This window comes from Schistocerca serialis, chromosome 9 (genome assembly GCF_023864345.2).
Source record: "Schistocerca serialis cubense isolate TAMUIC-IGC-003099 chromosome 9, iqSchSeri2.2, whole genome shotgun sequence".
In the NCBI taxonomy this organism is placed as follows: Eukaryota; Metazoa; Arthropoda; class Insecta; order Orthoptera; family Acrididae; genus Schistocerca; species Schistocerca serialis.
The window spans coordinates 16,452,271-16,467,178 of record NC_064646.1 but is presented as its reverse complement, the minus strand read 5'-3'; the positions used below and the strand labels follow the sequence as shown (position 1 = coordinate 16,467,178).

General features: G+C 43.6%; 1 protein-coding gene across 1 annotated transcript in view; it reads left to right on the top strand.

Annotated features, from left to right (window-relative positions):
• LOC126419878 (translation initiation factor IF-2-like) overlaps positions 1 to 14,908 on the top strand; it is a 128,271-nt gene that overhangs the window by 22,850 nt on the left and 90,513 nt on the right. The window contains exon 2 of the mRNA XM_050087128.1: positions 13,185 to 13,303. Within this exon, the coding sequence (XP_049943085.1) occupies positions 13,185 to 13,303 (119 nt within the window). The remainder of the gene's footprint in view (positions 1 to 13,184; positions 13,304 to 14,908) is intronic.

Genomic DNA, 14,908 nt, shown 5'->3' with positions numbered 1-14,908 from the left:
CTTGGAGAAAGCTTTTGACAATGTTGACTGGAATACTCTCTTTCAAATTCTAAAAGTGGCAGGGGTAAAATACAGGGAGCGAAAGGCTATTTACAATTTGTACAGAAACTAGATGGCAGTTATAAGAGTCGAGGGGCATGAAAGGGAAGCAGTGGTTGGGAAGGCAGTGAGCCAGAAGCTATTTGAACAGGTGATTTATGTACTGCAGTAATACATTGTAGAGCATACTACTGAGTTCGTCTTCAGGTAGTGTCCGCGATTGTTATCTGTGTAGAACTGTCGAAATTCAGTCTCTAGATCGCTCTCCCTTATTTACACAAGACAGGTTCGGCGGTCAGCTGCCCATCGATCTTCAGATAATTTTTTAAGTTGGATAGTAACCCGCCGGATACGGAACTGAAACTTTACTGTCGTAACTACACTACTGGCCACTAAAATTGCTACACCAAGAAGAAATTCAGATGATAAACGGGTATTCATTGGACAAATATATTATACTATAATTGACATGTGATTACATTTTCACGCAATTTGGGTGCATAGATCCTGAGAAATCAGTATCCAGAACAACCACCTCTGGCCGTAATAATGGCCTTGATACGCCTGGGCATTGAGTCAAACAGAGCTATACTAGAACTGACATGTGATTACATTTTCACGCAATTTGGGTGCATAGATCCTGAGAAATCGGTACCCAGAACAACCACCTCTGGCCGTAATAACGGCCTTGATACGCCTGGGCATTGAGTCAAACAGAGCTTGGATGGCGTGTACAGGTACAGCTGCCCATGTAGCTTCAACACGATAACACAGTTCACCAAGAGTAGTGACAGGCGTATTGTAACGAGCCAGTTGCTCGGCCACCATTGACCAGACGTTCTCAACTGGTGAGAGATCTGGAGCACATGGTGGCCAGGGCAGCAGTCGAACATTTTCTGTATTCAGAAAGGCCCATACAGGACCTGCAGCATGCGGTCGTGCATTATCCTGCTGAAATTTAGGGTTTCGCGGGGATCGAATGAAGGGTCGTAACACATCTGAAATGTAACGTCCACTGTCCAAAGAGCCGTCAATGCGAACAAGAGTTGACCGAGACGTGTAACCAATGGCATCCCATAGCATCATGCCGAGTGATACTCCAGTATGGCGATGACGATTACACGCTTCCAATGTGCGTTCACCGCGATGTCACCAAACACGAATGTGACTGTCACGATGCTGTAAACAGAATCTGGATTCATTCGAAAAATAGACGTTTTGCCATTGGTGCACCCAAGTTCGTCGTTCATAACACCTTCGCAGGTGCTCCTGTCTGTGATGCAGCGTCAAGGGTAACGGCAGCCATGGTCTCCGAGCTGATGGTCCGTGCTGCTGCAAACGCCATCGAACTGTTCGTGCAGATGGTTGTTGTCTTGCAAACGCGGATAAGATGCCTGTCATCTCGACTGCTAGTTATACGAGGCCGTTGGGATCCAGCACGGCGTTCCGTATTACCCTCCTGAACCCGCCGATTCCATATTCTGCTAACAGTCATTGGATCTCGACCAACGCGAGCTGAATGTCGCGGTACGATAAACCGCAATCGCGATAGGCTACAATCTGACCTTTATCAAAGTCGGAATCGTGATGGTACGCATTTCTCCTCCTTACACGAAGCATCACAACAACGTTTCACCACCAACGCCGATCAACTGTTGTTTGTGTATGAGAAATCGGTTGGAAACTTTCCTCACGTCATCACGTTGTAGGTGTCTCCACAGGCGCCAACCTTGTGTGAATGCTCTAAAAAGCTAATCATTTGCATATCACAGCATCTTCTTCCTGTCGGTTAAATTTCGCGTCTGTAGCACATCTTCGTGGTGTAGCAATTTCAATGGCCAGTAGTGTAGGGGTATTGTGGAAACAAAAGAGAGCGACCTGGAGACAGTTTGGACAGTTTCATTTGAACAAAGGAGTATCGATTTATCGAGTGTACCAAAACACACAGGACTGTTTCAAGTTTTATAAGGTTTTTCCAAAGGACGTAACAACAGGTTCGATTTATCGTGAAAATCGAATTAGCGAAGTTCGTATGAGCAAGAGTCACTCCAGGACTTTGTATCGTTTCTACTATACTTACAGCCCAATGTGAGCCTGCCTTATCCGCGATGTACCGGAACAGCGGTAGAGGGCGCGTCCTCTGGTTCTCCGTTCTGCCGCTGACTAAAAACGCGTCCTTGGGCATCGGGCACAGCCGTTAGCAGCAGAAGCGCGGATGCGGAGCGGTGAGCCGTGGCGTTCACCTGCGGGGAATGCGGCCGTTGCGCCGGCCTTGGCGAGGGTCGAACTCCTGGGTCGGTGACCGAGCCTCGTGCTAATGGCGCGAGGCGAAGCGAGAGCAGTTGATGTTCGACTCTGCAGCTGCTGCCTGCCCCAGCAGCGCATGGTTATCTCAAGGAGCGAACTGCAATATATGCGCAGTAAAGGACTGCCAAGAAACAGGGAACCTCCCCAGACAACATGCTGGTCACCGCGTTAAGGGGGGGGGGGGGGGGGGGGGAAGGGGGCCAGGACGTCAAACGGGCCGTCTTGGACCAGGAGAGACGCCACAGGACATTTTAATCTCCACTGTCTATACTTTTACGAATAAATTCATAAAACTTTGTCAGCATGACCGGGAAGGATTCAGGATTCACAATCATAGCAGTGTAAGTTCAAAAAAATTACAAAATAAATTTTTTTACATGTGAAAGTTCATCATTTTTTCACTTCTGTTGGCTCCGTTTGTTGCTATAGGTACACGTTTCTTCATAAGTAAGAGAGTTTCTTCGATGAATTTTGCACAGCATACAAACCATACTTACAGGTGTATGAAACTCTAGAAATTATTTAATTTATGAAAAAATGAATGTGCTGTTACATTTTAAACTTCATGCTTAGAAAAACCTCAAATTTTATAGTTAATTATCTTAATTTTTACCACAGTTTTTAATAGATTTGGAAAATTCTAGAGTTTCATACACCTGTAAGTATGGTTTGCATGCTGTACAAAATTCATCGAAGAATCTCCCTTACTTATGAAGGAAAGTGTACCTAGAGCAACAAATGCAGCCAATGGTAAGTGAACAAAAGGTGAAATACAAATGCAAAAAAAAAATTATTTTCTTATATTTTTGAACGTCCACCACTATAAGGGTAAATCCTGAATCCTCTCTGATCATTCTGACAAAGTTTTATCAATTTATTTTTAAAAGTGTAGACAGTGGAATTTGAAAATTCCTGTGGTGTCTCTCCCGCCCAAGTCATCCCGTTTGACGTCCTACCCCCCTTAAAGACTCCATTATTCGCTTGCTAACGCTGCAAATAGTACAGCACTCGTGCCATGCTGTGTGAGCCGCTATACTGCTGAGGGAAGTCATAGCACTCTAGTGCTGTGGCTGTGTCAGTCGGCTGGATGGATTCAGCGCAGCAACGTGAGTCGGTATGACGCTGAGACAGAAGAGCAAAAATGAACCAACAATATTATAAAAAGGATAGTTGCTACTCACCATATGGCGGACATGCTGAGTCGCAGAAAGGCACAACAAAGAAATTGCCAAAAAATGAGCTTTCGGCCAACAAAACCTTTGTCGAAAAAGACAATACACAGACACACACACACACACACACATACACACACACACACACACACACACACACACACACGTACAAACATGAGCGCGCGCGTACGCAAACGCAACGCTTCAGCTGACAAAGACTGTGGTCGTGTCTATGAGTTGCGTTTGCGTGCGTGTGTGTATGTGTATATGTGTGTGTGTGTGTGTGTGTGTGTGTGTGTGTGTATGTGTGTATGTCGTCTTTTTTCGACAAAGGTTTTGTTGTGCCTATCTGCTATGAGTTGCGTTTGGGTGCGTGTGTGTATGTGTACATGTGAGTGTGTGTGTGAGTGTGTGTGTGTATGTCGTCTTTTTTCGACAAAGGTTTTGTTGTGCCTATCTGCGACTCAGCATTTCCGCTATATGGTGAGTAGCAACTGCCCTTTTCTTAATACAGTTACATTCGATCCCGCATTTTCCATCGTTTGATTAATAATTCTTAATATTATACAAAGTGGCGAAATCGATCTTTATGTAATTTATTGAAATATAAAACATTTTTCAAGAATCTTTTAAAGTCTAGATTTAGACTGAAGAGTTCCTAGATAACAGAACGTAGCATCTCATCCTCAATGGAGGGAAGTCTTCCGAAGTATGAGTGTTTTCAAGTGTGCCGCAGGGGAGTGTCGTAGGACCGTTGCTGTTCACAATATATATAAATGAGCTTGTGGATGACATCGGAAGTTCACTAAGGCTTTTTGCAGATGATGCTGTGGTATATCGAGAGGTTGTAATAATGCAAAATTGTACTGAAATGCAGGAGGATCTGCAACGAATTGACGCATGGTGCAGGGAATGGCAATTGAATCTCAGTCTAGACATGTGTAATGTGCTGCGAATACATAGAAAGAATGATCCTTTATCATTTAGCTACAATATAGCAGGTCAGCAACTGGAAGCAGTTAATTCCATAAATTATCTGGGAATGGGCATTAGGAGTGATTTAAAATGGAATGATGATATAAAAGTAATCGTCGGTAAAGCAGATGCCAGACTGACATTCATTGGAACAATCCTAAGGAAATTCAGTCGGAAAACAAAGGAGATAGGTTACAGTACGCTTGTTCGCCCACTGCTTGAATACTGCTCAGCAGTGTGGGTTTCGTACCAGATAGCGTTGATAGAAGAGATAGAGAAGATCCAACGGAGAGCAGCGCGTTTCGTTACAGGATTATTTAGTAATCGCCAAAGCGTTACGGAGATGATAGATAAACTCCAGTGGAAGACTGTGCAAGAGAGTCGCTCAGTTGCTCGGTACCGGCTTTTGTTGAAGTTTCGAGAACATACCTTCACCGAGGAGTCAAGCAGCATATTGCTCCCTCCTACGTATATCTCGCGAAGAGACCATGAGAATAAAATCAGAGAGATTAGAGGCCACACAGAGGCATACCGACAATCTCTCTTTCCACGAACAATACGAGACTGGAATAGAAAGGAGAACCGATAGAGGTACTAAAGGTACCCTCCGCCACACGCCGTCAGGTGGCTTGGGGAATATGGTTGCGGATGTAGATGTAGATGTGTTTACGCAAGAAGATGCCTATCTAATTTTGGTTGTAAGCAACAACTATTTTCAGATCTGTAAACAAGCGAAATACAGGAAGTCGCCTTACAACCTCTTTAAAAAGTAATATTCAAGATAGCAATGTTCGAAGAAATTCCAAAATACAAAAGTGAAACCTACTACTCTGGTAAAAATGGCAGTACATAAGAACGTAGGTGAAAAGCATATACATGCAGGGTGAGCTAAAATTACGTGGACACTATTTCAGAGAAAGCATTTACTCAGAGTTTTCGTTACACAGAGTGTCAACCTGACCACCACCACGATTAACGCACTCAAACTAGCGTTCAACTGTACAATTTAGTGCCATAAAACACACAGTTTTGTGTAAATGTTGGATGTCACGCCTTTTACTCTGTCCTTGACTTCTTTGAGGTCTGTCACTTTTGTACTACACACGCGATCCTTCGCCATACTCCATAACAGAAAGCCACAGGTTGTGAGATTCAGAGATTGGGGAGGCCATAACAGTCATACTTCGTGACCAATCCAACACTTTAGGAACGTTTGATCACGATAAGCACGAACGGAACGAGTAAAATGCGGCGGTGTACCATCATGGTACCCTTGGAGGAGGACCTTATGGGGGAGCAACACCGAGGTTATCATCACGGAAATACCCTTCTCGTTTAAGATGCTGGAGCATGTTATCGATGGCAAACTCTTTCAGCATTTGCAAGTAGTCACGTGCATTCTCCTATGGGGTTGCAAAGCAAAATCGGCCAAGTACAACAGTAGCGGTCACGGCACAGTACACATTTACCTTCGGTGATATACGTTCATGATCTCGAACGATGAACGGTACGTGGATTTTAAATGGCCCAGAAAATTGTGTTATGACGATTAGTATTACCACTGGTATGAAAGGTAGCTTGGTGAGTGACAATAATTCGTCTAACAATGCCTTGCTGCGTCGCATTGTCCGCTGTGGAATCCCTCTTTCCAGACTGCAACGTCTCGTCGATTCTGATGGACTCCGTAGCATGGCCTCCTGCACTTAACCAATGCATGCTTCACTTCTTCCAGCTCCTTGTCGACCCACATTTCAGTAATAACTGGCTGCTACTGACCCAGTTGCTACAAACTTCTGGTAAATGCGAAAAATTCCTAAATGAGTTGGAGGCCGTCTATCTGGAAATCGTTCCACAAACGTTAATCGCACTTCTGCTGCCGACTGCACAGCTTCCATAATTTTGCAATCACTCTTCTCTGCTCCATTGTATGTCTGTCAGCCTCGGATTTTAACAATTTGGAATAAAAATGTTGGTATAACTTTGACTCGCCCCATTTTACAGTCGGCTATACAATGTTACAACAACAAAATATTTTGAACTTTCGGTATAACATACCATGCTCATACTAAACAAAAGAATGAACGCAAGTTGGGTGTCCCAAAGTGCCAGTAACAATCACCATGCGGTGACTTGCATTTCTGTGGAACGCAACGACACAGTTGAGCCTGGCTGTACACTGTAGGAATACACGAGAACAAGCAAATATTCTAACAATTTTTTTACATACAAGTAAAATTAAAAATTTTTAAATGAATGGAGGGAACAAAGCTAGAAACCTATCTTTCATCGTGAAAATGTCAACGTGTCACCTACGGAACTAATATACGATGGAACTGTCATCTGTAAATGAATACAAAGATTCCACTGTTGCTCTGAAAATTTAAGAGCATATCATCCTCATATAAGACGCAGACCTGAGAAACTGGTTGTACAACTAAAAATCACATCAAGCATTAACTCGCAAATTTTATGGAAGGTAAGTTCAGTGAGAAAACTTTTATGCACTAGTGCAAATAATGAAAATGTTTCTACGTACACCTTTCTGTAGTTAATATTATTTTGTGAAGAGGTTTTAAGGCGATTTTCTGTATTTTGCTTGTCTACAGATATGTATATGGCTCTTATTTGCAACTAATTTTAATATTTTTATGTAAAGTCGATCCAGTCATTAAAAAGAGTTTTTTCAAATCAAATTTTAACAGGAGCTAACATGTTTGGAAGTGTTCATGGCCACACCGCGAATGAATTTGCCCGATCTGTTGGTGAATCAACTCAGACTGTCCAAAGCTTCTACTCGGAACGGAGTACCGCTCTCAGAAATGTAACGCGGTAGAAGATTAATAGTCGTAAAAAGTACTTAACAGACAGGGACCGGAGGAATTGTCAGTAAAACCCTCTCTCGAACCAGACAGGAACTGGCGCTGTCAGAGAACCCAGCACACGTCTATGTGAATCAGCTCCCGAGCGAACATTGCAAATGGAACGCAATGCAATGGACATTCGCCGGCCGCTGTGGCCGAGCGGTTCTAGGCGCTTCAGTCCGGAACCGCCCTGCTGCTACGGTCGCAGGTTCGAATCCTGCCTCGGGCACAGATGTGTGTGATGTCATTAGATTAGTTAGGTTTAAGTAGTTCTAAGGCTAGGGGACTGATGACCTCAGATGTTAAGTCGCATAGTGCTCAGAGCCACTTGAACCATTTTGAGCAATGGACATTCGCAATCGGGTATCTCGCGAAAGGCCATTGCTCACAGTGGTACATATAACTGCACGGTTACAATGGGCTCAACAACTCAACAACTGGACAGTTGCTGATTGGATGCGTTTATTGGGATCCAGCAATTCATGATTTTGCATCTGTTCAAACGTAGCAACGAGTGCAGTCGAGCGACGGACCAATAATGCGTTTACCCCACAATGTCTGAAGTTTTCTTTTCATGTGCGTCAGCAAACTAATAAAGAAACATGACACAAACGTAAATGAAAGATTTTTTGATGGTCCAAAAAAAAAAATGGTTCAAATGGCTCTGAGCACTATGGGACTCAACTGCTGAGGTAATTAGTCCCCTAGAACTTAGAACTAGTTAAACCTAACTAACCTAAGGACATCACAAACATCCATGCCCGAGGCAGGATTCGAACCTCCGACCGTAGCGGTCTTGCGGTTCCAGACTGCAGCGCCTTTAACCGCACGGCCACTTCGGCCGGCTATTTTTCACAATTCATGAATACATTCCACATTTGACCGACATGCCCCTATCTTGAAATTGCGGACAGGTTTCCTTTATTTTGAGGTATTTATTGATTCGACAAATTTTGGAAGTTGGCCAACCTAACTTTGTAAATGGCTGCAGCACAGCTTTTCTTGGCCTTTTTTCACATTTTCTTCATAATCTACATCGTCACTGTCAGAGGAATTCAATGTAGAAGGACATCCTAGCTAATGCTGCGACACCTTAACGCTCTTAATGCATACAAGGCAGTTTCTTCAAGCTTAGTAGGACAATCTTCAGTCAAAAACGAGAATTCGCCATCTTCCTAATCACATAATTCCATATTTCTATCATTGAAAAGAGCTTCTAATTGCTCATCAGTTAATATTTTATGCATTTTTGTTGAGTGTAAAAGAAACAGTTATTTCAGTATTCCATTACCGAAGACCAAATTCAAATTATTAAGAATGCATTGTGACCTGCGGTCCACATATGAGGACATTCGAAAATGGATTATTTCATGGCAACGAACAAAATGAATGGAATTCTGAACTAATTCTCAATAGCTAGAAAAGTCAGCGTACGTTAGCAAAAAATATAGATTGTCAGTCTAATATTTAGGCACAGTAATTACTTACATACTTTTTCGATTTGTGCAGGTAACCATTGTCTGCGCACGACAAGCTGTAAACTAACCTTCCAAGGTTCTCCGCTTTGGTTTTAAAACTAGAAACTGTACGTCCATGCTCTCGGACCATCGGTCTATAAGCGGAAAAATACGCCTATTCATAGAGGCAAGAAAAGGAAAATGAATAAAAGTCCATGGATGTGAACCGAGGGAGCGAAGAAGTTAGGCCGGAGGTGGTTCTATGAGTTTCGAAACATTATTTGGACTCATTAATTCAGGTTACCGCACACATGAATTACATTTTTTACATTTGCATTATCGTTGTCAAAGTGTTACTCCTTTCTTGCACAGCATCGTGATGCTGCAGGCACTCCTGTCCTCTAAGACGAGAACAGCCGTCTTCAGAAGGCAGCAGGCATGAGTTCTTTGTTTTACAAACAGGCATCCAATCGCGCGTCGACAGGTCCACTAGCTCACCAGATCGGAATCCCATTCGAGCAGCTGGTGAAAAGTTGTAATCAACATACCCAACATTCTGTGGCTGTACGGTATCCAACCATCAATGTGTGGCTTTAGCGGAATATGGAAAACCGAGAGAAATTTGTCAACTCCGCTTCGCCGAATTTAGACCGTTATCTTAGCTAGCCAGTCTGTTACTCAGTACTTGAGTAATATCTATGGGAGGTGGTTAATTTTTCGTTCGGTGTCTCATAAACGGATCTTAGAAATGTTATGGTTCTTTCTTTCTTTCTTTTGCTGGCACCTTGTCCCATAGTTTCGCTGGGTCGGCACGGTTAGGAACGGATTTTGCCAGGTTAGTTTTAAGGGGTGGCCGGATGCCCTTCCTGCCGACACCCCGTACCCCCTGGGACGGAATTTGTGTCCCCAGCTGTCTGCGACTAGTGTAAATCATGGAAAAGTGCGGATGTGTTCAGATGTCTGCGAGTCGCGTAACTGAGGCGGAACGTGGGGACCAGCCCGGTATTCACCTAGCGGAATGTGGAAAACCGCCTAAAAACCACATCCAGGCTGGCCGACGTACCGGCCGACGTCGGTAATCCGCCGGGCGGATTCGATTCGAGGCCGGCGAGCCTACCCGAGTCCAGGAAGCATCTCATTAGCGCTCTCGGCTAACCTGGCGGGTATCTCAAAAATCTTATGGTCCCGAGTGATAAATTTCCGATGTTTTCGACGTAGCGTAGTATGCGAGCACGTATGTCAAACAGACAAAGGGACAGCGCCGTAGTGGAGTCCGTTAGGTGCTGAAACACCACTCTATGGCTGCCAGTGCCGTTATAATAACGGCAGCTTACAACTTAATGAATGGCGCGGAAGTGGAAAATCTGTTCATTCTTTACTAACAAAGAGAGAGGAGATCATAGTGCGACAATGGAAGCTTCTCATTCGCTTGGAAGCTGCTTTACATTATGAGTACCCAACCATCTAAACCGTATTTGCTGTCAATACCTGTCCACTTCCTTTAGCTCTAGCTCTGGTGTCCCAGGGACGATCTACGATGTTTATTCCTGTAGCCTCTGTCGGCCACATGAAATATATAGCCAGATAGCAACATATTATCGAGGCAGGCTGATGGTGCACAACTTGTTACTTTAATGTCCAAGTAACAGGTACGCAGCATTTAATGCGACTGGAGTCGATACTCATTTATATTTTTCGATTTCCTTCAGTGTGGGTGGACTACTGAGGAGAAGGGCCGTTCTTCAGTCAAAATTGTTCTGACTATTACAATGATGTTAAAATATGGAATAAAATTATTGCTTTAAATCTGTACATGGAAGAAACGTTTAACATTTTCAATATGTTAATGTGTTAAAAAAAAAAAGACTAAGAAGACTGGTAATTTGTACACTAGTTAAAATCTTGTAGTGAAAATGATATGAATCCTGGTCTGAAATTGTGTTTTTGATCATGTATGGAAAAATAACAAGTTTATGATATAAGTGAAAAGATGATTCTGTAATGGGGCAATAAAAAAACCGTAAGGGGCATCTCAAAGTGATTTGAAGGGACGTTGTAGATTATAACTGCTAAGAAAAGTATAAGTTCGGACATACTAAATGGTTTTAAAATGGAAGTTATCTGATGTTTCGGTTGAAGAGAATGGGCAAGCATCCAGGACCATTACAGATGTGATATGGGTACCTAGGTTAGAGACGCAGAATATATGAGGCGTGTTTTTTAAGTAAGTACCGTTTTGAAATTAAAAAAAGATGTGCTAATATATCGCAATAATTTTCTTTTTACATGAAAGCCTGTACCTTAATCGACGCACTGACGCCATTACAGTCTGATTCTTCCTTGTTTACGTTGTGTACTGAGTGTTTAAGATGCCTCCGATAATCGTGAGTCCCGCCGACAGTGATGTACGGGGCTGTTATAAGATTTCTTAGTGCTAAAGGCCTAAAAGCGATCATATTCATCGTGAGATCTGTGCAGTTTACGGAGAAAACATTACTGTTGATGGAATGGTAAGAAAGTGGGTGAGAGCATTTAAAGATGGCCGCACAAATGTGCATGATGAACAACGGAGTGGGCGCCCTTCGGTCGTTAATGAATGTTTGGTGCAGGAAGTGGACAATAAGGTGAGAGAAAACAGACGCTTTACGATTTCCTCCTTGCGGGATTACTTTCCTAATGTTTCTCGTAGTGTTTTGAATGGCTTTTTGACCGAGCACTTGAATTACCGCAAATTGTGCGCACATTGGGTTGATGAATGTGCATGATTTCTTAAGCCAAATTTTTACGGGCGATGAAACATGAGTGGCCTACGTCACACCAGAATCAAAGCAACAGTCCATAGAAGTTGAGCAAGGGCATCGTTTTGCTGCAAGACAATGCCCGTCCGCATGTGGTGAATCAGACCAAAGATCTCATCACATCTTTTCGGTGGGAAACTCTAGATCATCCTCCGTACAGCCCAGATCTTGCGCCCAGTGACTACCATCTATTCCTGCACTTGAAGAAACACCTGGGCGGTCAGCGTCTCCAAGACGATGACGAAGTCAAAACAGTGACGATGCAGTGGTTAACAAGTTAGGCGCCAGACTTCTATGAGGAGGGTATTCAAAAACTGGTACAACGTTATGACAAGTGCGTCAATGTTGACGGAAATTATGTACGGCTCAAATGGCTCTGAGCAGTATGGGACTTAACTTCTGACGTCATCAGTCCCCTAGAACATAGAACTACTTAAACCTAACTAACCTAAGGACATCACACACATTCGTGCCCGAGGCAGGATTCGAACCTGCGACCGTAGCGGTCGCGCAGCTCCAGACTGTAGCGCCTAGAACCGCTCGGTCACCCTGGCCGGCGAAATTATGTAGAAAAGTAGATTAAGTTACAGGATTTCGTGTAAAAATAAGATTATTGGGATATCTTAGCACGTCTTTTTTTAATTTCAAAACGGTACGTACTTAAAAAACACGCCTCGCATAATGCTGGAATTGGGTTCTATAGTTCACATGCGGGGTTCGGAAGCATTCTGGACGGAGGAAGTGTCCCGCAGGGTGCTTTAGTACAGGGCGCGAATCGAGGAAGACAATCGTGTCCAGAATGCAAAGCCGACTGCGTGTCTCTCGAGAATTTCAAGGATTTGTAAAATTTTGTAGGGGCAAAGGTCTAGGCAACACTGACGTAGGATATGATGGGACAGATGAGAAATTAAAGAGTTGAGGATGACAGAAAGATGTAGGTATAGGTGTCAGTAATTTTAGTACGTTTTGTGCTTTATGGTACATGGTGAGGAAGTATGAATTAACAAAAAAATGGTTCAAATGGCTCTGAGCACGATGGACTTAACTTCTGAGGTCATCAGTCCCCTAGAACTTATAACTACTTAAACCTAACTAACCTAAGGACATCACTCACATCCATACCCGAGGCAGGATTCGAACCTGCGACCGTAGCGGTCGCGCGGTTCCGGAGTGGAGCGTCTAGAACCGCTCGGTCACCCCGGCCGGCCTATGAATTAACAGTTTAGTTCTAGCTACTTTACTGTGCAAGTTAAGGGAGTGGTATGGCTGGAGATGGAAAGATGGAATTCGGGACAATGGAATCGTCGAGTGTTGTGGCCAAAGATGGTGGCTTTTCTTTTCTTCTCTACAGCTGTTACACAACTCAAACCGGAGATTCAGGTGACCTTGGAAAGATGCATCGCCAAATGTGAGGATGTGCAGAGTTCGAAAGTGTTAATGGGTAGATATTTTTATGTGTGTACATATAGCTTTTCGATGAAAGCACTGCAGATATATATTTATAGCATTGTTTTAAGAAGTGACGTATCTTGTTCGATGCAGACGAGTGGTGACAATGTGACGTGTTTGTTGCAGCGGTGGTTACTGTTGGCGCTGGTGGCTGTGGCGGCGGTGGGGGCCCGACCTGCCGAGGACGCTGCTGAAGAGCCGGAGCCTCCCACGAGGACCGCCAGAGCGCAGTACGGCAGCCTCAAGTAAGCTCTCCCTCAAGCGGACGATGGACGAACTAACCGTACTAACCCACGGCCGGTGGCGGCTCGTCTGGGCGGTAGGCTGACGCTGTTAGTTGGTATTATGCGCTGCTAGTCGACTCCTCCAGTGCAGTATGATCTGAGATAGTAGGATATAATTGCTTGAACTGACGCTTCCAGTAGTACAGGAGGTAACAGTGTAACCCATGTGTCTTAACTAACTGGATCGATGATTGCAGAACCACACGTACCATGAATCTTGATGTGATTACGTAGGCTTTCCCGGCGTAATAAGTCTTGAAAGTTTCTTCGGGTTTGCTGTCGGATCCTAAAATCAACTTGACTCGATATTTCGGCGATCCAACTGGTCGCCATCTTCAGGAAAATGCTGTCTTACATTGGCTTACAGTGGCCGTTCTATTCACACAGTGCATGACAGGTGTGTGGAACATCGCCGTCATACGAGGCTACAACAGCCGGAAAAATCGGCGGTAGCAGAACACTGCCTAAATGAGGGACGCAATATGAAATTTGAGCAAACTCTTGTGGTTGCCAAAATTTCCGGTTTTTGGAACACTGTCTATAAAGAGGCGATTGAAATTAGGTTGGCTGATTATTTAATCAACAGAGACAATGGGTTTCCTCTTAACAAGACGTGGAATCCTGTATTATCTCGCACCAAAGCTGAACGTTCTTCGGTGCGGCCTTTATTGCGATATATCGCTGCCAGCAGTGTTTCACTAATGGCGGCGTCACCTCCCTGTCTAGGAAAGCAGAAACCGTGATGGGCGGCGCATGCGCCATGTACTGAACGGCGGCCTATATAGGACGTCGATTTGCAACGTGGCGTCAGTTCTCAGCGGGACTCATCAGCAGAAGCAGCATTTTACTGAAGATGGCGACCAGTTGGATCGCCGAATTGTCGAGTCAAGTAGATTTTAGGATCCGGCAGCAAACCCGAAGAGACTTTCAAGACCATAAATCTTTCGTAACACATTTTATAGCAGTAATGGATTTGACTGACGTTAAGACACATGATGTGTGTAACAATCACACGAGTTCAGCAGCTTGGCTCGAAGACATAGGCCCATAAATGACTCTGATGACTGCACGAAACGTCATTACTTTTATCCGAATTTTTATATTTAGAAACTTCAATTGAAACTAAATTCATAAGCTGATCGTCTCAGAGCTGTTTTGTCTATAGGACGAGTGTATATAAAAATATGTAATACTCTCTCACACCGGAAAAAGGTATTCAGTTTCTTCGTTCTCTTGTAAAATGTACAAACACGGACTTACTTCCATTTCTGCAATCAGCGTTTCAGTTATTTGGTTATTGGGATGTATCTGCTGAATATTCCGTCCAAAAACTTACTAAGTGAATATAATTACCATTAACAATGTCCTTGCTGAAAGAAAAAACAAAACTGAACCATCTTCCTTTCCATACACTCATACAATGTTCATAGAATCGCGTATTTTTTCTACAATTTGTTCACAGGATTATTTGAACGAATCATTGATTAAAATACCAGATAGCATTACAAAATAGACAATCGATGTAACACTTTTTAATTGAATACAGGAACGAACGGACGACCGGAT